Here is a 23,191-nt window from a genome sequence, read left to right on the forward strand (position 1 = left end):
TGGCTTTGCAGCCAAGCACCTTAACCGCTAAGCCATCCCTCCAGCCTGAAAGCTCTCAGATCGTAAGGAATCACGATCTTGTTGGGTCATCAACCACCCTTACCTGGGTAGCTTTCTCAAGAATTTTATTTCCTGGTTGACAATGCCTGACATACTGACTGATGGGTTGAGCAACCCGTTAGACGATGTTCCCCAAATACTGGCTTCTCGGTGCCTTCTCCTTCTCTGAAGAACTCTGCTCAACCCTTACCACTTGCTTCGTCATCCTACCTATAATCGCCATTTCTGGTAACAGAAATCTTCCACTACTGCCCTGCCAAACTCTGGAATCAAGTCCTCCTCCCCCTGAGCCCTATAGGTCTTTGATTCTATTGCCTCTGTGGTCCTGTGGCCTTCTTTTCCATCTTGTCACTCTCCTTTGTTTAAATCCACGGTATCATGGTGACCCCTGTGCACACACTCTACTGTCTTGTCCCCGTCTCTTCTTTTCTTACTTGCCTGGTAAAAAACCACAGCATGGCTTGAAGCCAGCCTTCTGCCCAGATCTTGCCCACCCACAGAGAACTCCTGTGGATGGAGAACTCCTTCACCCCCAGCACAGTGACTCACTCCAGTGGGCTCGGGACACTGAATGGCAAGCTCAAGGCATGGCCCAGCTCCAGCCCCTCTCCATTTCTGGGACAGCTATTTCATGCTTTGTCTCCTCAAGCCTTCCACACCTCCTCCCCCTTCGCACTCTTAGCTGATGGCATTGCTTCCTATTTCTCTGAGAAAAATAGAAGCCATCAGAAAAGAAGTTCCGTGAGCTCCCACGACCGCATCAGCCCACCTAGTTGCATCTGTGCCCAAATACTCGGTCTCCGCTCCGTTACTATGATCAGCCATCTGCGCTCGCAGCTGAGTCCCCACCGCTGCCCGGCTACACCAGAGCCTGTCCTTCCCCTCCCCCTGAAGGATGTTTCCTGTCCTTCCTTCCTTTAATGTTTGTCTTGATCTCTTCTGTGTCGGATTTCCCCCTCCACATAGACATAGGCTGTTGTTTCTCTCATTTCTAAAATCCACTTGTTAACCCTACTTGCCTTCCCAGATACTCTCCAAATGTAGCTCTTTCTTTTTATAGAGGTGCATTTATTTCTTCTTGTCTTTTTTTTGTTTGTCTGCTTTTTTTTTTTTTTTTTTTTAAGCAAGATCTCATTCTATCCCAGTCTGATATGGAATTCACTCTGTAGCCCAGCCTTTCCTCAAACTCATGGCCATTCTCCTGCCTCAGCCTCTCAAGTATTAGGATTATAGCCACCACACATGGCTTGGAATTTTTTTTAAAGAAATGCTCATCCCATGTTTTGTTCTTTTTTTAAAAAATAACCTACCTTTTTTTCAGGATTTTATTTATTTATTCATTTATTAGAGACAGAGGGAGAGAGAGAGAGAGACATTGTGAGAGGGAGTGTTAATGGGCACTCCAGGACCTCTAACCACTGCAAACAAACTCCAGATGCATGTGCCACCATGTATATCTGGCTTACATGGGACCTGGAGAATCGAACCTGGGTCTTTAGGCGTCATAGGCGTGTGCATTAAGTGCTAAGCCACCTCTCCAGCCCTCGTGTCTTGTTTTGTTTAAAAGTTTCCTTCCAGTCCCTCACTGTGCTACCCATGGCATGTGGGGCAGGGGTCACCTTACAATACAGCCAGTGGTCAGTCCACCGACCAGAAACCTTTTATAAAAGGGTCCTGTGTTCATGAACATCTTCATTTTTTTTTTTTTCTGATTTTCCTCTCTGTACTTCTGGGGCCATGTTTCAATCTATGAGCATGGAAAAAGTCTTGAAGAAAACTATACACAGTATGGAGTTAAGGATCAAGCCCTGATACTCAAGGGAGTCCAATAGTCAGAGATCAAAGAACACAAGGTACGTGCCAGCAAAGGTCTGAGAAGGGGTGGTGAGACGTTATGATCATTATGATATTGTTTTCGGAGCAAAGGAAAGCAAGGGCAGCGAGGCCAAGGTGTTCTCAGATGAGCAGCCACATTGAGCCTTGTAAGGTGGAGCTCAGGCCATTCCATTGCACTGCTACAAAAATCTCAGAGGCCTTTGCCTACTCAAAACAACTCCCTGAAGGTCTCACAAGGGGCCGTTCTGTTGTACTTCCCTGCCCTCCCTTAACCCACAGCCAGACAGCCCACCTGCTCTCCTGGCTGCGTCCTCCGTCGTTGTGGGTGGAGTGCTGAAGATCCCTTCAGCAGGGTGGACTGGTCACTTGCTCTTTGAAGGTTTGTCAGCTTTTACTTTATGTACTTTGAAGTACAAGTTCAAGATTAATCCACCATCCAAGAAGTCAGAGCTCATATCATCAATCGATCAATTGTGATTAGTGATTTCTGAGATCTCTTTCATCTGATAGCAACTTTCTTGTTATTTGTCAGTGGATGGAGGAGGTCTTGATTTTGACATGTTTACTGTGTTCTCCTTACTCCTTTCTCTGATCTCTTTTTTTTTCCATGTTTGTTTACTTTTTGCATGTGAGTGTGTGTACATTGTGGTGTGTGTGCATTTTTTTTTTTTTTTGAGAGAGATAAATAAGCAGGGGAGAGGGAGGGAGTGAGGGAAGGAGAGAGAGAGAGAGAGAGAGAGAGAGAGAAAGGGAGAGAATGGGTGCACCAGGACCTCTAGCCACTGTAAACAAACTCCATACGTATGTGCGCCCTTGGGCATCTGGCTAACGTGGGGCCTGGGGAATTGAACCTGGGTCCTTTGGCTTTGTAGGCAAATGTCTTAACCACTAAGCCATTTCTTCCATGTGCATATTTTAAGCACATGTCTGTGCAGATGTGCATGTTCTGTATATGTATTTGGAGACCAGGTGGAGGTGCCCTGCTCTGTCCCTCTTGTATCTTGTCACCCAAAAGCAGACTCTCTCACTGAACCCGGAGCTCTCCACAAGCCCATCTGTCCTTGTCTCCTCTGCCCCTGGTGCTGGGATTGCAAGCATGGATGACGACGGCGGTCAAATTCTTGGTTCTCATGCACATTCAAGGGGTCCCACCCACTGAGCCATCTCTCCAGTCTGCGTCAAGCGTCTCTAAGAATGGGAGACTCAAACAATTGTATTTTCTCCGAATCCAGAAAAAAAAAAAAAAAGTCAATTAAAACCTTGTTTTCCTTGGTATCCAGTTGTTTTATAGTCAGGCGAATGCCAGCGGTGGAGATTCTTCTACATATGTGTGAAAATGTTTCTGCTTGCTTTTACGTTTTGTAAAGGCTTTTTGCAACATTATAGATATTAAAGACCTGTCAGTCATAACAAATCAAACCTAGCTGTGGTGGTACAAGTTTCTCTGAAGTCATTTGAAGGCAGTTTCAGCTAAGACCATATGCCACAGGATTGTGTCTGGATACAGGAAGTAGGTGGGGGATGAGACTGGGCCTCTCCAACGGCTGCTCTGAGATCAGCCCACTGTCCCGGCTGTCGCGATTCCCTGTGGTCAGCTCTGGGCTGCTCATGGGTCTCTCCATCTGTCAGGAATGACTTCTGAACAAATGTATAATTACTTGTGGTCTTAAAGAGTCCAAAAATGTGAACTGAGCAAAACAACCAGGACAGATAGAGTTTATCTTGAGATTTTTCTACCACGTGAAAATGTCTCTTACACTTCCGAGCCTTAAAATGTTAATCCATATTATGAAGGTTCCTTTGTCCATTCCTTTGAGCATGTCCACTTCGGTGCCTCTTCTGTCTTCTTCTGCAGGGCACCAACAGATAGTGGTTTGGGAGAAACAATGTTAATTTTTCATTTGGGTGGGCTCATGTGTCTTCCCTTTCAACGGTGGACACTGCAGTTGATTCTGCTGCTGGGAAATATACTAAACTTTAAGACATCGAACATACAACTCTTTCTACCCTACTCTTTCCTTCCTTCTTGTGGGGAATTGGCAAGGGGTCATAAAAATACATATTTTTTAAAAAATAAATAAGTCTGTGGAAGGCAAAAAATCACACCAAATAAGTCAAGATAGATTCAAATTAACCTAAAACAAATAGGTAGGAGTCCCAGACAGTTCATAAAGAACACTGATAAATATCCTATTCATTTTCCCACTGTGCTCACTACAGGACATTCCGTTGACTGGTAGGAAACTTCCCCACCAAAAGGGTGTTTTCAAAACATAATCTAATTGGATTTCTTGAGATGGCCAAACAAACAGTATTTAAATTATTTCCCACGCGCTCAGATTAAAAATGGCAGTTATGAGCCTTTTGCCATGAAGGAGTTAAGCTTTATTTGTTTAGTTCTCAGCTTTAAAAAACCAGCATGCTCAAAATGTTCGCGAGAATGCTGGCTGGCTTATCTGTAGCAACTCATTCCACGTTCCTCTGGCTCATATACCTTTAAAACGTCTGAGTGTTATGCTGGGCATGTGTGTTCAAAAGATACCATAATTCCTAGATCCCGCTCCCGCAGCGTGTCCTTCCCACAGGCAGGGACTCCTGCTTCAGGTAAAGAAAGGTCTGTGGCAGGCACCGGCTGCTGCCTGTGAAGGAGGCAGCAAGAACAAATTGTTGAATACATTGACTCATCGGCACAGCCTGTGAATTATGTTTCCCAGCGTGCTGTGAAACATGCTTCCTCATTTTTTTTTTAAAATTATATCTTAGGATCTGCTTCAAAACACAGATGCCCACAAACGAGCATTTCATGAAATCTACCGGACCAGGTCTGTCAACGGGATCCCAGTACCCCCTGATCAATTAGAAGACATGGCCGAGAGGTAAGAGGATGTCTGATTTGACATGAAAGCTATGTTTGTTTTTCATATGCTAGGTGGATACCTTTTTGTTTTATTTTCAAATTTCTTTTATTTTTTTGAAATAAAAATTATGTGATTTAACAGGGATGCTTACATTTGGTAAATACAAAGTGGGCACCCACTACCGATGCTAAGAATGCCAACATGCTAATATGTTATTAACTGCAGAGAGTGAGCCGGAATGTTCCCACTGCCTGCAAATCACAGCAAAGCTTTCTTCATGGGCTGTATTTTTATTCACTACAGTAAGGAACATTATGTAATATTGTAAAAACAGCTTATAAAAGAAACAGATGAGAGATGTGTTGGCAGGAGAGAGAACTAAATCAAAGGCTCTCATCAATGGTGCTTCGCTTTTAAACCGAGAGCTAGAAAAGGCGCTGGCTCCCCTGACCATGGGCAGGGAGCCGCACGGATTCAAAGCTGTCATGTAACAGGTTAGGAAAGCATCTCTCTGTTACTGTTAGTTACCTTTCTGTGAATGCTCCCTGTTTTATTCCCAGGTTTCACTTTGTATCCTCCACTTCCGAGCTCCACTTAATGAAAATGGAGTTTCTCGAGCTGAAGTACCGTCTGCTCTCCCTGCTGGTTCTAGCCGAGTCGAAACTGAAGTCTTGGATCATCAAGTATGGGCGGCGAGAGTCGGTGGAGCTTCTGCTGCAAAACTACATTGTAAGTCCCCAGTGCTCACGCCAACTTGACCCTGGCATGTGGATGTAAAGGTGTGTGCATGCTAGATGCTTGGATCGGAGATTTTGAGCTTCTTACAAGCATCTGAAATATAAGTCTACATTCTTTAGAATTTGTGGCTTCAAACTCTACTGTAGAAAGCTTTCTCTTTATTAATCACAGCACCACTGTGATGGGTATTTATTTACTTTTCTTGGAAAAAGTTTCTGCTTTGCATATGCATACCTTTGCGTGTCATTCTGTTCATTATTCCTCTCAACCTGGATGGCAGCCCTCACAGACTATCTTCCTGTCTTCTATACCCTCCTTGCGGGCAAATGTAGACAATTTTCAGTTATGTACATGAACATTCTCCTCTTTTCATGAGGTCGATTGTTCTTTTCTGCTCATCCCCCGGTATTCTGGGCATACCTAGGCAGAATTCAGCGTTATATATGAATCTCTGTGCTAAGTGAATTTTAAAGATTATCTTTTGATTTGTGATATCGGTGTTGATAATATTATTTTTCTTCTAGAAGAGCAGCTGTTCATTCATGAAGAATATGGTTGTTAACCAGCATTTTTTTAGCATATAGTTATTACAATATATTTGATAAAGGCAATTTATTTCCTTAGGTAATTAATTGTGCCCCCAACAGACTTATTTGACACAAATATTTAGTCAATAATTTAATGTTAATGGGGTATCTCTGTCCTGTACAGTTATATTTATTGTTAAACACAGCTGTGAATAATAGGTCAATAAACTTTTAAAATATTGGGTAATTATAACTTGACTACTTATAGCAGATGCTATTTGAATATATATTGAAACTTCACCATATCCTTCCTGAAGCATCAGAACCATCATCAATTTCATTGCACTTTAAGTTTAGTCTTTAATGGTTGCAAGAACTACATGTTTGAAACAAAGATTTAACTGGTGTAAAATATTTCTGTAGATCTACTAAAATTATCTGGGAAATATTTATCAAAAGCTGTGACTCTTTTTAGGATATGTTCCTTTCTTCATTTGTAGCTATTTTGGTAAGTAATGAAAAAAATCTATTTTAAAAAGTCAAGTTATTTATTTAGTCCCATAAATATTCAATACAGACATGGATTCATATTTGCAGGTTTAGTCATACTAAAGGATTCACTCTGTGCCCAGGAGTTAATTAGCTACTTATGATCCACCAATCAGATTTAAATACCTAACAGGATGGTCTTACCAGGTGGAGGTTTCAATACAATGATATTACTAATTCTTCATGAACTTCTCAAAAGACATATAAATAGAACATTGATGCTAATGATAAGTCAGCTCTTCCTACCTACTACATGAAGTTAAAAAGTTCACCAAGCTGCTAATTTCAAACTGCTTTGTGACCTTATTTTTAAAATTGTCAATCACTACATACCCACTTTGTCCTAATGGGCATTCCCTGACTTTCCAATCCCCTAGTGAAAAAAATCTAGTTAATGCTCATGTTTCCTTCCCACAATATCTTTAGGTTTTTTTCTTCTTCAATCGTTTTAATAACTATGGGTCATTCCGTACTCTGTATTTCATTTTATGAAGACTCTATATTCTGAGTGTTTCCACATCGGCTTATACACCAAGGAAATAGTATAGAAATCTCTGAGCTTTATACATCCAAGTCAAATGTGCCAGGGGACACAGTTGATGTGATGTGGAGTTAAGGATTTGAGTCCAGTTATTTCCAAATCAAAATTTCTTACATGCTAGGACTGATATTACTAGCTAAATCTATAGGCTGTGAGGAAAAAAAAATTCTCTGACTTAAAAAAATGAAAACATTGATAGGCCTTGCATCTCAGCGAATTGAAGAACCTTGTGCACATTAGTGCCAGGTAAGATATTATGCATCTGATAATATTTGACGCCTGTGTAGCCTGACTGGCACTGGTGTTGTGGACTGGGTAGCATGGTCCAGGCCTAGGGAGGACTGTTGACACATAGACTATGCCTCAGCCATTTAGTACACATGTGACTTCATCAGTGACTCAGTCCTTAAAAATGTCCTTCCTAACTTTTTTCCAAGTGTTAAGGTGGCAATAATAATGACAGAACGGTAGGCATGTTTCTGAATTACAAAGGCTATGAAAATGAGTGAGGGTACATTAGAGTTGTTCTTTCCACCCTGGTGTGCAGCCAATGCATGCTTAGAAACCCTCGAAAAATACTTCCAGTTGCTCTCTAGGGAATAAATTTGGCCATGTGCTGTTGATATGACTACCTACTATAATATAAATCAGGAGGAATTGATCAGGTCCTTGTTAGAAGTGGTGACAATGACTTTGTTAGTTAACATGCATTTCAATATGACTATATAAAAAACAAGATGTTACCATACTTAATATGAAAAAAAGGGAGTGATCTTGGAACTGTGGGATTTGTGACTTTAGCGTTAATAATGTGAATATTTCTTACCACTTACAACTATTTTATTAGTGGAGATAAGCAACTCTGATGAAGCCATTCCTTGGTTTCAAATTTAAAAAAAAAATCTTAAATAACCCAGTTTAGTTCTTAGATTAAAATTGATGATCTTACATTGATTAAATCTATGCCTGTCATAGTAGAAATTTAATTGCATCCAGTAATATTTTGAATTTGATCAGTCTTACCTGAACTTTTGAGGAGTCCCCTCAACTATAAAAGTCCACAAACACACTTATTTGCTCAATATGATTTGATATCCCAAGATTTGGCTTAATTTCTCTGTGTGTAGTATGGTGCAGTATATGGTGTGTGTGTGTGTGTGTGTGTGTGTGTGTGTGTGTGTGTGTGTCTATGTGCACGTGTGCATACCATGTGCACATGTGTGTAGAGACCATAACAGGACATGGGTGTCCTCTACATCCCTTCCCAGTTGTTTTCCTTGGGACGCTGTGTTCCCCTGGACTTGGAGCTCTCTCTCCCTCTTGTTTTCCAGCTGGACTGGCTGAGCGGTGGACTCCAGCACTCCTCCGCCATCACTGCCCCCCCCCCCACCTCCTGGCACTTGGGCAAAGGGCACGCGCAGCCACACTGGGCTTTTTATTTGGGTGCTATGATTGAACTCAGGTCCTCATGCAGTGTAGCACGCCCTCATACTCCCAGACCATCTCCTCAACCCACCTGCTAGTTCAGTATTTTCTTTTGTTTTCTGAAGCAAGGTTTTAACTCTAGCCCAGGCTGACCTGGATCTCGCTCTGTAGCCCAGGCTGGCCTCAAATTCAGCAAGATCTTTCTACTTCAGCCTCCCAAATGCTAAGATTTAAAGGATGAGTGCTCAACGCCTTATCTTAATTTTTGAAGAAGCAAATTAATCCTGGCATTTTTAGTTAAAACATACATATGTGTTTACTCCCCCCTTTTGTGGAGAGCTCATCTGTCTACCTAATTCATAGTATAAAGGTATAATTAGCAGTCGCCTGGCAAAAGGTGTTTGGACATTCAAAATTCTTGTCAAATGGATTCTCCATATTTACCAAAATGGCATCAAATTACATAGACCAATAAAAATTTAAATAACATTATCTTCTTTTGACAATCAGTTACTGAGTCTAATAGGAAAGCTCAAATATAATGAGTCTCTAATCATCTTCCTAACCCTCTTCTGACCTTTATGCTAAAAATAACCTAGAAATAAGCATTTCTACGTATACTTAGCCTGTAAACTAATCTAGCCAGAGTTATTTAAGACTGCCTGCCCACTGCTACTTTCCATTGCTTTGACATGTACAGCAATTATTTCCTCATTAGCTTCCTGAAGTTTACACTGAAATTACATAAATTATTATCGGTACTATTTTTTGCTTGTGTGTGTAACATGGTGGTGCTGGTGGCATTTGTTGTGTGTGTGTGTACATGCATGTATGTGTGTGTACATGCATGTGTGTACATGCATGTACGTGTGCACATGCATGTGTGTGTACGCACATGTATGTGTGTGCACATGCATGTATGTGTGTGTGTGCACATGCATGTATGTGTGTCCTTAGGAACCCTATGTGCTCACCTGTAGCAGGCAGCACTCATCTGCAATGTCCAGCACTTATGTGTCTTCTACTGATCCCACAGCGTGCCATATTTTTCATAAGTTCTGGTGATTTTGATTTCTGGGTCTCTGCTCCCCTAGAAGACTGGGTTACAGATGTGCACAACCATGCTCAGCTGTTTATGTTGATCCAATTGTCACTTGCTTGTTTGGTGAAATGATTCACAATGCAAGTTCCAATAAAATACTCTTTCCCCAACTCAGAAGTAGGAATCAGAGAAGTTCAGGGAAGAGCTAGACTACTACTGTCTTACTCTGTCCCCAGCCGAGAATAGCAAAGCCTATTAAAGTCACTGAGTGAAGTCATGAGATCCTTCCCTTCCATGCAGCACACAGCTTTCTGCATTCACTTTGCTTCCAAAGAGTAGCATATACATATTCATAAGTATAAATTGACCTACAAAGTATTTTATGCATAAAATTAAAAATTTTATATTAAAGCAGAAAGGTATTGGTAAAACTCTAGAGCTATCTGTGAGCGTGGTCTATGAATTCTTTGCGCCTGTGTGTAAGCCTTTTCCATCTTCATATTAGTCACTCATTAGTCTGCTGCACAGGACTTCACGTAGTTGTTGAAGGCTGATTTTGCATTTGTGAGAACAATTCCTATCAATTATTTAATGAATTCAAATCTTAAGTGCTTATTTTACTACTAAGAGAATGTAGAGAGGTTTTGATGCCATGTTTTTAGTTATAACTATGTTAGTTTTCTACATATCATATTAAGAATAGTCTGAAACAGGAGGGGATGGGGTATTAATAATGATAAAATTTAGCTAAGGATATTTTGTGTGTTCTCAATTTTATTGTATACATTTTCAAACACTAACTTTATTATGTATGCAAATGGTATAAACTATAGGTATAGATATATCTTAATCTAAAATTTTTGTACTAGATCATTAGAACAGCAGAGCATTATCAATACAGACTGCACATTTAATTATTTAAAAATTTTCTTCTTATTTATTTATTTATTTTATTAATTAGTTTTATGTTCAGTGAATATAGTCCATTTGGTACCATTTTTGGGCTCATCCGTGTCCTACCTCCTCCCCCAGGCTCTTCTTTTTATTTAAAGGAACATGTTTGTGCAGTGTCATTTAACTCTGAAGTTCCTCAAAGCAGTAATTCACCAGGACCAGTGTTCAAAGAACAACAGACTTCCACAGTTTAAACACAGTAGGACACTAAAATGTCCCTCCTAATTTATCAGTGCTTTCTAAACGTTAGTCCCAGATTATCTGGAGAAAAGTTTTCATTTCAAAACACAAATAAAACACTTTCTTAGTCTGGTTAGAATGGAAAGCATATATTGTCAGCTATGTACATGCTCAGCATAACCTTATTTGTGACCGTAGGAATTAGGTTTGTATTTGCTAAAGAATGAGACTGGAAGACATGGCTAAGATATCCATACATTTATCGAGACCCTTGATACTGGCTGATGCACATAGTCCTGTTGAGGTCTTCTAACCAAGCATCCCTACTCCCCAGTCTTTCATAGAAAACAGCAAGTTCTTTGAACAATACGAAGTGACATACCAGATCTTGAAGGAGACAGCTGAGATGTACATCAAAGCAGATGGTTCAGGTAAAGCATACTATAGGATTTGTTTGAGGGAAGAGGAAAGGATGAGGGCTGGAGGGAGATGGTTAAATGCAGGAAATAAAAAGTTAATATGTCAAAGTATCATACTTAAATGGATGTATAAAAATAGCACAGTGAAATGTACCATTTTATATATTTGATATTTAATACCTACTAGTTAAAAATCGTGGCCATGTTGACTTCATGTAATTTATTTTATTTTGATTTTTTTATGTGAGAGAGAAAGAGTGGGGCAAGAGAGAGAATGGGTGAGCCATGGCCTCCAACCATTGCAAATGAACTCCAGACACGTGTGCCATCTTGTACATCTGGCTTACATGGGTCCTGGGGAGTCAAACTTGGGTTCCTTGCAGGCAAGCACCTTAACCAGTAAGCCATCTCTCCAGCCCAGCTTCATATAGTTTAACATTTAGAGGTTTCTTTGTGGTCAGCTCAATTACTTTTTCCAGTGTATGGTCTTTGTGTGACCATGCCACTGGCCTTGGAGATGACAGTCAATTTAGTGTAGGGTCTATCTTGAATAATCATACTCTTCTCTCCGTGTAACCCAAGCACAAGATAGGAATGCGTTTTTCTCAGTTGCAATGTTTCAACCTAGTCCTCATTCTGAAGATTAAATGAGAAAAATGGAATAAGCTGGACAAGTGACTGAGAACTTGTGTTACAGCAAAGAAACACTCTGTAAGATAGGTTTGCTTTCAACTTGTAAATAGATCTGCATATTATTGGGGGGAAAAAAACCTGGTATTTGTGACTGATGCAATTGTATCCCAGTGTATAAGACCACTGGAAAAACGCAGAAAGAATTTTAAATGCGAAATGACAGTTGTAATTGGATGTATCTTCTTCAGTGGAGGAAGCTGAGAACGTGATGAAATTCATGAATGAGACCACTGCCCAGTGGAGGAACCTCTCGGTGGAGGTGCGGAGCGTCAGGAGCATGCTGGAGGAGGTGATCTCCAACTGGGATCGCTATGGCGACACGGTGGCCAGTCTGCAAGCCTGGCTGGAGGACGCAGAGAAAATGCTAAGTGAATCAGAAAATGCCAAAAAGGTACCAGTTATTCATCTCAAAGAAAAAAGACATGCTGTAGATTAAGAAATGAGAGGTTCTTTTAAAAACATTTTATTTATTTATTTATCTGACAGAGAGAAAGAGGGAAAAAGAAAGAGAATTGCACAGTAGGGCTCCAGCCACTGTCAATGAACTCCAGACATGTGTGCTCCCTTGTGCATCTGGATTACGCGGGTCCTGGGGAATTGAACCTGGGTCCTTTGGCTTTGCAGACAAATGCCTTAATTGCTAAGCCATCTCTCCAGCCCAAGAAGTGAGAAGTTTTTCATCACATAGTTCATGAGGGAAAATCACAGGCTTGTGAGTGTGATTCAAGAATTCTCACTGTAAAATTTGCACTTTCGGATTACTAAATTACCTTTGACCAGTATGTGCTCACTTATTAAAGTTATGTTAAAAACTGCTCCCTATATGATATATCCAGTACTCAGCTTTTGTGCTGAGAGGAGCCATGGTGACAGTGATCAATTTTTGACAGGGTGGTGGGAAATTTAATGAGTAATAGAGTGTTCCAGATTCCTCCTGACTTCTGTATTAATATTAATACTGAAGAGCATGTCTAGGGCTCAGCCTTTGGGGATTTTCTGATATAAAAGAGGATGCAACTACTGATAACATAATGTTACATTTATGGAGCAACACACACCAACATTCTTGTGCGGCCACCACATTATTTTCTTTATCTCTGTGGATGTTCTCTTTTGGATTTTATGAGCCCTCAGACAAAGGATTTATTCTTTTTAGAAATGATTTTTTTAGCTAGTTAAAAGTGTGTATGAGTATGTGATGTATATGTATGTATTTTATTATAATATCACATGTAAATATCAAATGAAATGGACTGGTCATATATACATGTAAAAATACATACACATGGGCTGGAGAGATGGCTTAGTGGTTAAGCACTTGCTTGTGAAGCTTAGGACCCCGGTTCGAGGCTCGGTTCCCCAGGTCCCACGTTAGCCAGATGCACAAGGGGGCGCACGCGTCTGGAGTTCGTTTGCAGAGGCTGGAAGCCCTGGCGCGCCCATTCTCTCTCTCTCCCTCTACCTGTCTTTCTCTCTGTGTCTGTCGCTCTCAAATAAATAAATAAATAATTTAAAAAAAATACATACACATATATCATACATATATACATACATATATATATATATTCCTTGCAATTAGCCTATTTTCACATGGAAAATAAATTTATGTGTAAGTGGAATTACAATGTCAAGCTCCCATAAAGAAGTACAGTGCATGCATCCATCCAAAAAAGTTACTGCTTGACATGCAAGGTCAGCTCATCTATTTCTGTTTGTACAAATAAACGAATCCTTCTTAAATGTTGTAGCGCTCTGCACTGATGTGGGGGACTCTTGTGTGGCTGGAGAAGGCAGTAACCGTGTACCCATGCAGAGTGGAGCTTTCCCAACCAGACCAGAAGCACCTCAGTAGATGTTCTGTGTGTTAATTTGATCCAAGGAAATGTAACAACCAGAGATAAGAATGTTCCCATCTACTTATGTAGGGAATCCTCCCACACATGGCTTCTGAAGTGGAGTTTGAATTAGACTTGGTTTTCACTGTGATGTGTATGTGTGTGTGTCGGGGGGAACTCATGCATTTAAATTGCAATGAGTTGGAAACTGATTGTCAAGTGTGTGCCCTCACATAAATAAGGACAGGCATTAGTGGATCAAATATCCATGACACAATAGTCAATCTGAAAACTTTTTCCTTTCATGTTTATTTCTGATTGCTAACTATACGAAAGCAGCACATATATTTGAGTTTAAAATCAAAATAACAGGTCATTTTTGTGTGTGCATGTGCATTTGCATATATGTGGATGCACGTGTGTGTTGGTGAATGTACACACGTATGAAGTTGACAGGCTGGCTGACAGGCTCAGCATTTATGTGGGAGCTGGGATCCAATTTTTGGTCCAGAACCCTGTTTTATTTTTAATTTTTAAGGATGCCATATACACACATACATACATACATAATTACATACATACATATATATGTATATGTATATGTGTGTATATGTGTATGTATATATATACATATATATTTGGTTTTTCAAGGTAGAGTCTTACTTTGGTCCAGGTTGACCTGGATATAACTATGTAGTCTCTGGGTGGCCTTGAACTCTTGGCGATCCTCCTACCTCAGCCTCCCAAGTGCTGGGATTAAAGGCGTGCACCACCATGCCCAGCAAGGATGCTATATATTAATAATTCTCCTTATATGCCATGCGTGAGTATTTCACTATCACAACCCCCTGAACTTGCAGAAATGATTGTGTTTCATCTGTAAAACTAAGTAAGAAGAGGTCCTCAGGTTTTGTTTTTATTAAATAAAAACATGCCATAGGTAGTGTTATAAAAGGATTCTAAGAGACAAGCTTGTTAGCAATGTGCCTGTCCTCTCAGCTCTTTGGGAGGATGGGTGGGGAGGATCTCTTGAGCCCAGGAGTTTGGAGCCAGCCTGAGCAACACCGTGAAATCTATCTGAAAAAGAAAAAAGATACTTGATACATCTAGTTCCTAGTTTGCAAGCTTAATTAAGATCTACCTTTGAAAAAGATGTTATTCCTTGCTTGTTTACTTTCATATCCATTTTTAAAAAAATATTTGGCCTGTGATTCACAAGCATGTATACTTTCTCACTTAGGACTTTTTTCGAAACCTGCCTCACTGGATTCAGCAGCACACGGCCATGAACGAGGCCGGCAATTTTCTAATTGAAACTTGTGATGAGATGGTTTCCCGTGATCTGAAACAGCAATTGCTACTGCTAAATGGGCGGTGGAGGGATTTGTTTATGGAAGTCAAACAAGTAGGTCTTTCAGATTCACTGTCATTTCAAACGTGTCTGTATATCAGTGTGTTTATGATAAAGGTGTTTATGATAAAGTTTGCCCAGAGACAGTTTTATCACATAAGCTTACTAAGGAAGAATATGGAAGTGTTTAAAACCAATTTGTTTACTTGATGATTATTCATTCTTTTTGGAGATGTAGAGTTTGATTCAGGACTATGCTGCCATATGGAGCTGCTTAGATGGAACAATTTGCTTTTCAAATTGTAGTTTTTTCTTGCTATGTTAGCTCCTTTTTTTCTTTCACAGGAATTGGACTGACTTCAAACTTATCTAAAATAACCCTGAGGATATAGAATCTTCCTTGCCATGTGACAATTCCAGAGCATATGAGAATATGTCAAAGTGAAGGTTGTGAGTTTCTAGGTTCACAACTTACTGACTTTCAAATGTTGTCTCCCTCTGGGCTTTCTTCACAGTATGCTCGAGCGGATGAGATGGACAGAATGAAGAAGGAGTACACAGACTGCATTTCCACTCTCTCTGGCTTTGCAGCGGAAGCCCAGAGGAAACTTTCCGAGCCCTTAGAAGTTTCTTTGATTAATGTCAAGTTATTGATTCAAGACTTGGAGGTGAGGGCTTTTTGTATCATACAGTGAAAAACTTATTGTGAAAGTAAAGTCCAGCCAGGTTGCTCCAGGCATTGTCAAAGCTGTATTTCTCTGTCCCGAGCATCACTGTGACAGGTGCACATGCTTATGCCTTCCATGTAAAAGGACACATGTTACCTGAAAGCACAAATAAGGGGGGTAGAAGGGAGGATGGTGGCAGGGAGGTTGGGGAGAACTAAAATTGTTTGCAGATGCCATACTGGCATCTAATTCTCTCTCTCTCTCTTTCTCTCTATGTATGTGTGTGTGTGTGTATGTAAATATATATATATATATACATATATATATACATATATATACATATATATATACATATATGTATATATATGGTATAGAGACATAATATATATACATGAACTGTTAATTAATTAATTTATTTATTTATTGGAGAGAAAGAGAGCATACCAGGGCCTTTAACCACAGTAAACAAATTACAGACACATGCACCACAATGTGTATCTGGCCTATGTGGGTACTGGGTAATCAAACTTGGGTCCTTAGGCTTTGTACGTAAATACCGTAACTGCTAAGCCATCTCTCCAGCCTTATATTTGAACTTTTGAAGATATATGTTGATCACATGAAGTAACATCAGAAGAGTTTTCCAATTTGGAATTTTTCCTACATCCAGTTGTAAAAACATTAGGAAAAAACCAGGAGACACCTACAGATAGCCAAGTAAATAAGTACCCCCCAAAATAAAGGGTCTATTGCATGAATTGGGTATGTCCACATTCTGAATTGCCTGCAGAAATAATGGAACAATGCAATATTTAGTGAGGGGGGAAATTTTTTAACAATATCATAAATTATAAAAATAAATCATAGTTTTTTTGTTTATTTTGTAAAATAAAAGGGGGTAAATACACACAGGAGAAGGAAATGATACAATGTTGGTTTGAGTTATCACTATGTGAGACATTGATTAGGAATTTAATCTTTCACTATGCTAACACTTCTAAGCTTTCTACAAGGATAGCATGTTCATTTTTTTAAGTAAATAAAGGTCTAATTCTTAAAGTCAGGATTGCCTCACATTAACCTGTGTGAATTTACAAGCATTTGAATACAAAGCATTTCTTTACTATACTAACCTCATCAGCATGCATTTGCATGCTACAGTATTTCTGTGTTGCATCTCCATGAATTTATATGCTGTAGCGATTCTACCCTCCATCAGTATGCCTTGAATGTATTTCTTTGACTCATCTTTATGATAACTCAAGGACATTTGGCTGCTCTTTAAAGGAAGTTTTCACTTATAATGGCTAATGTGGGATCTATATAATGCGTGCCTACGTAATAGTGATAATTGGACATGGTAAAAGTTTATAAGTGCAGAGTTTATGGTCCATATGGATGTTTATTCTGCCCTCTGTGAAATCTTGAAGTTGAAAGGAGATGTGTCATGTATCACGTGTCAATCAAGCTGCTTCAATGCTTCGTGCAGGATATTGAGCAAAGGGTGCCTGTGATAGACGCTCAGTACAAGATGATTACCAAGACAGCACATCTCATTGCCAAAGAATGTCCCCAAGAAGAAGCTAAAGAAATGTTTGGAACCATGTCCAGACTCAAAGAGCAGCTAGCCAAGGTACGAAAATACTTCAGAGCACAACCCACCATGGGGTACCAATATCACCATGGGCTTCCCTTCACTTCCTGTGTCACTCATGCCTTTTGCTTGTCCAAAAATTTCTTACTGAGATTCCCGGTTTAGTGATTTGGTGTGAATGCATCAAATAAAACTGGGACGTGAAGACCAGCTATCATTCTTTGCTAATTTGGAAGTGTTGCCGTTGTTTTAACAGACAGACAGGCATTGTTCAAGAAAAAGTAATAAAATGTGATAACACAGAGAGAGGGCAAGGGGAGACAGATATAAGCAATGAAGAGAAAGAGAAGGAAGCAAAGAAGACTGTATGTTGTAATGGGAATTTATTGCGATCTACCTGATATATTGCCAGTGCTAATGCTAATTTCTGCTAGCATGGTCCCAAAGCAGTGTGAATTCTTCCTTCCTCTTCTCTCAGGGCTTGCCCTACGCTTAGAATGTTTGTTTGTGCTACTACTGCACAGGATTGTACACTTTATAAGAAGGAACCAGAAAACAAATGAAGGTAGAATATCTATTTATTATTAATATTATTTCTAAGAAAGTAAACTAGAAGTGAATTACAAGTGAAATCAGAAGAGTAAAATTAATGAAGATGAGAAATAAATGCAACAATAGATGCAGGAAGAGCCATAGTCATGAAAAAAGAAAAGTTTTCAAAAAATAAAAAATAAATCCCAGCACTTGGTTGGCAGAGGTAGGAGGATCCCCATGAGTTCAAGGCCACCCTGAGACTCCATAGCAAACTCCAGGAAGAAGAGCAAAAGGAAAGTTTGTCAATCTCATATCTGCTGCAAAGTACATCCTCAATGCATTTTATTATATTGTTCAAGTTAGAATTTTTGAATTAATAATACTGGAGAATTGCTAAAGTATAGCTACACTGAAAGTCAGTGTTTTTAGCTATCCAGAGCTTTTGGGGACAGTGCCGAGCTTGTACACCTTAGTCAGAGTGAGGGTGGTGGTGTAGGATAAGCCTAGTCAAAGTGAATTGTACCCTTGGGCATACGTAAGCCAAATTTTTATTATTGGTGTTACTTTTTTTTTTTTTTTGAGATGGGGTTTTACTATATACCCCTGACTAATCTGTGATTCACTATGTGCACCAGACTGGTCTCAAACTTGTGATCTCTCTGCCCTTATTTCTTGGGTGCTGGGATCCCTGGAGTATCCTAGCACACCTTACTTTAAGCCATGTTTTCTTACTGCTTATTGAGATAAGGCAGGTTGGTAGGATTGTTGAGCTCAGGAAAGGTGACTACAGCACCTGGACTGTTCACGGAAGTAGCTTTCCCTTGGTGTGCTTCTCCTTCAGGTAGGGCACCCTACAATATGAAAATATCACTTTATATTTAATTCAGGTAGTGTACTCTACAATACGAAAATGTTACTTTGTACTTAATTCCGTAACAATATTACAAAATGCAGTTCCACTTTCCTCACAGATTATTTTTGGAATATTGATAGAGTTGGGACATTTATATTTCTTTATAGTTTATGGGAAAAAAGCATGGTCTGCTATATATATTTATTATCCTCCTTTCTCTGACTGTCAGAGCATAAGTACTTTGGTAATGAGGAGGGAGAGAAGTTTTTAGAGAATTCTAGAATCCAAAAGAAAGGTGGCCAGGCAGACACTCTTCAGTGCTCTTCAACTCCAGAAAAGGGCTTCATCATACAGGTATAAAGACTTCAAAACAAAGACCGATGAGGACTAGGCAGATAGACTGGAAGATATTCCCTTACCATGACAACTGTCATGAAAGAATTGGAGTATTATGTGTCCTTGGAATGAGTAGGACCTTGACAAGCAGAGAATAGTGAAGCCCAAAGCTGATGGAGGGTAGGTACACACATGGGTGTCTAGGAAGAGGGAGTTGGCAGTTCAGTAAGCTCATCTTAACTCAGGGTTCAAGTTGGAGCTCTTGGAAACATCAAGATGGAAAACATATCTGCAGGCTAGAGAGATGGCTTAGTGGTTAAGACGCTTGCCTGTGAAGCCTAAGGACCCATGTTCAACTCTCCAGATCCCACATTAGCCAGACATACAAAGGAGAGGCAAGCACAAGGTCACACATGCTCACTAGGCGGCGCAAGCTTCTGAAAAATAAAGCACATATAAAAAAGAAAACATATCAGCTAAACAACACGGTGATGACTCGTGACTGTCTCAGGTCTGATTTCAAGGCCAAAGCACAAATAAGTCGTATGTTGTTTGAAGTGAAATTTGGTGCTCTCTGCCTCACTGTGGGCAATCACTCACAAGGTGACATGCCAGCCAGAGGAACCACATAGATGAATTTTCACTTGAAAACACCATAGCTTATAGTCTGTCTTGGCGGCATGGTACTTTTGCTTTGGGACAGCAACGTTTAACAACACAGAGCAGGTATAAACAAGAATTTTCATTGGAGATTTGTAAGCACTAAAGGATGATGTCACTAAAAACATGTTCCTGAGAACTGTGTACAGAGCCCTGTGGGATTTAAAGGCCTTTCATGGGAGTTTTGTCTTTGCTTTTCCAAAGGTCAAAGAATGTTACTCCCCACTCTTGTATGAGGCCCAGCAGCTGTCGATCCCACTGGAGGAGTTGGAAAAGCAGATCACGTCCTTCTATGACGCGCTTGGGAAAGTCAACGAGAGTCTTGCGGTGCTGCAGCAGGAGGCGCAATCCAGTCCTCTCTTTAAACAGAAACATCAGGTAAGAAATAAAATAGCCCTCGCAGAGACGTAATTATTGGAAAGCACTTGAAACACAATTGACATGTTCCTTATAGCAGTAGAAATTCGGGTAATGCAAAAGATTATTATTTTTCTTCTAGACACAATACTAATAACTGAGCACAAAAGTACATGTCTGGTCCAAAGATGCAAACCTGTCCTGTGTTTTGTGGATGGAGTTTGGAGGCTCAGACTGTTTACAGGGTGTAGTAAGGTGGATGCTTGGAGTTAAAGGCGCTTGCTTAAAATCCCGATGGCCTGGGTTCAACTCACAAGTATCCACGTAAAGCCAAATAAATGCACAAAGTGGCACATGCATCTGGTGTTTCTTTGCAGTGGCAAGCGGCCCTGGAGAGAAAGTATACTTTCTCTCTGTCTCTCTCAAATAAATATATATATTTTTTAAAAAGGAGTTACTTGAGCACAATTAGAAAGCCCAGTTTGTTTTGAGCATGTGCTATTGTGTTCTGTGCACTGGAAACATGAATTGAGAATGGGATATTCAGTATGCAATCAGTTGTTGTGGGCAGGCAGTGCCTCCGGGCATGATGCCCCACCCTGTGGCTCTTATAATATTTCCACCCCCTCCTCTGCAAAGTGCCCTGAGCCATATTGGGTGTGTTTTAAGTCTACTTCAGGGATGAGCTCTTAGGAGCCTCTGGATCTCTGCTTTGGTAGGTGTTGAGTGTCCTCAGGGTCTGTCTCCTTCACCCTGGCGCTGATTGTCAGGTTTACCATGGAAGCTACATTCTTACTCACCTCCACAATTCTTCTATGGTTTCAGCTTGGGATTATCTGAAGTGTGAGGGGTAGTTTATCTCCTTGGGTCTCGCAACCTTTTGAAAGAGAGGGAGAGAGAAAGAGAAAAAAAAAAAAAACAGATTCTCTATCAGAGAGTGAAGTTAGCAGAGGTTAGCTGGGATAAGCCTTTATTAATTTAGGTAGAATTTGATGGTTGTAACCCCTCTTTTAACCAAAGACTAGTGAGAGCTTGACATTGGAGAGTATAATTTTGTCTCCATAAGATTCTGATCTGTTTCCCACTTCCAGCTATGGGTTCCTTTCCACTGAGTGGATCTCTTAGCCAGTTAGAAAGCCATTGGTTAACCAACCAAGGCTGTGTGCCACCTCTGCCATTAACTTTCTTTATGATGTTCTACACACTTACCTTAGGGCATCATCTGTTATATAACTAGCTTAAGAAATGGGTAAATTTATCTAATACTATATAAGGTTTCTCATCCCTTGATTCTTTATAGCTGTATAGACAGTTTATATGTCTAAACATGTGTAAATACGTGATTGTGGAATTGCTTTCTGTTTCCATCAGGAGTCTGTTATCTAGTCTTACACAACATCTCTTTGTGGAAATATAGCTGTTTGCCCTAAAACTTAAGTTATATTCTAATGACTTCTGATCATGCCGGATAAAAATTCTCTCATTTGGGCTGGGAAGATGGCTGAATGGTTAAAGGACCTTGCAACGCAAGTGTGGTGACTGGCATTCCGATTCTCAGCATGGACAGAATGCTGGTTACAGAGGGCTAGTGGGAGGGAGGCTGCAGAGAATCCCAGAGCTCACAGGCCAGCTAGACTGGCCTTCCCAGTGACAGAGAGAGACCTGTGTCAAACACGGCGGCAGGAGAAGACCAGAATCCCAAGGGTGTCCTGTGACCTCTGCAAGTGTTCAGTGGCATGCAAATTTCATATACACAAACATCGTACACACACACATGCACACGGACACATCAATAAAGGCTTTAAAACTTCTTTCTCCTTGACGCACAGTACCATTTCCTCCTTCCTATTGCTATAAATTGCCACTAATTTTCCCATAATAAAAATGCTATATATGTCATTGATGTGTATTTCATCTCTTACCTCCAAGATATTCCAAAGTGAAGGCATGCCCTCATTTTGTCTATCTAAACAAAACCTTTTCTTTTCATATTTGCATCTAGATGACCAATGTAGCATCGAAATGCAGTCATGTAGTGTTTTTATTTTTTTCAGAGCATTTGAAAATGTTGATGTGCAAAGAGGGGTGGATTCAGGACAAAAACAAATTCACTTTCCTTTGAGTTGGGCTAAATAATTTTTGCTCTGTCTACTGACAAAATAGCTATGACTGGGCTGGAGAGATGGCTTAGCGGTTAAGCACTTGCCTGTGAAGCCAAAGGACCCTGGTTCGAGGCTCGGTTCCCCAGGTCCCACGTTAGCCAGATGCACAAGGGGGCGCACGTGTCTGGAGTTCATTTGCAGAGGCTGGAAGCCCTGGCGTGCCCATTCTCTCTCTCCCCCTCTATCTGTCTTTCTCTCTGTGTCTGTCTCTCTCAAATAAATAAAATAAAAAATTTAAAAAAAAATAGCTATGACTTTAGGCTGTGGGACAGTAAGGAAAGGCTTGTGGGTCACCGTCATATCTCATCCTGCAGTATGTGACAGTTTAAGTTTTTCCTAGGCTAATCATTCTGCTACCTAGTCTGTGTAGGGCCTGGAGTTGTACTGCTGAAAGGTTGGGAACTGTAGAAATTCAAATGCTATGAATTTAGGGTACACAAATGTAACATCTGCTGTATTTGACTCAGTAAAGTGAATGTTCATTGTGTTAAATTCATGTAGCTTAATTGTGTGATTGTTTTCTTTAAAAATCATGACTACATATCAGCCAGTTGGAAAAATGCCTTTCCTCCAAGACAAGACACATGACAATTTTCATGCTCTGTTATTTTTGTAATGTTAATAAGATGTCCATGAAACATCAAAAAAATCACTGTGACATTTAAATGCCTCATATAAAAAGCATTGACTTCCGAGACTGCTTAAAACTGAATTCTTTGGAAAAGAAATTTTCCTCTGTACCTTTGGAGCTATATGATGTTGTTCTTAATGGGTCTTCTCTCTCTGTCTCCTTCCCTTTCTTTCTCCTTCATCTTTCATTCTGTCGTGTATGTTTGTGGCTTTCCTTGCCTTGCAGGAACTGTTAGCCTGTCAAGAAAGCTGTAAGAAAACCCTGGCACACATTGAGAAGGGCAGTCAAAGCGTTCAAAAGTTTGTGAGCTTGAGCAATGTGTTAAAGCATTTTGATCAGAGGAAGCTGCAGAGACAGGTTGCGGATGTTCACCACGCATTTCAGGTAA

At 40.2% G+C, this 23,191-nt stretch overlaps 1 protein-coding gene across 1 annotated transcript in view; it reads left to right on the top strand.

Annotated features, from left to right (window-relative positions):
• Window positions 1–23,191, top strand: part of LOC101612525 (nesprin-1-like) — a 183,927-nt gene that overhangs the window by 139,388 nt on the left and 21,348 nt on the right. The window contains exons 14-22 of the mRNA XM_045158732.1: window positions 4,660–4,772; window positions 5,315–5,483; window positions 11,045–11,141; window positions 12,011–12,213; window positions 14,898–15,062; window positions 15,524–15,676; window positions 17,166–17,309; window positions 19,858–20,031; window positions 23,029–23,187. Of these exons, the coding sequence (XP_045014667.1) occupies window positions 4,660–4,772; window positions 5,315–5,483; window positions 11,045–11,141; window positions 12,011–12,213; window positions 14,898–15,062; window positions 15,524–15,676; window positions 17,166–17,309; window positions 19,858–20,031; window positions 23,029–23,187 (1,377 nt within the window). The remainder of the gene's footprint in view (window positions 1–4,659; window positions 4,773–5,314; window positions 5,484–11,044; window positions 11,142–12,010; window positions 12,214–14,897; window positions 15,063–15,523; window positions 15,677–17,165; window positions 17,310–19,857; window positions 20,032–23,028; window positions 23,188–23,191) is intronic.

This window comes from Jaculus jaculus, chromosome 9, assembly GCF_020740685.1.
Source record: "Jaculus jaculus isolate mJacJac1 chromosome 9, mJacJac1.mat.Y.cur, whole genome shotgun sequence".
NCBI classification, from domain to species: domain Eukaryota; kingdom Metazoa; phylum Chordata; class Mammalia; order Rodentia; family Dipodidae; genus Jaculus; species Jaculus jaculus.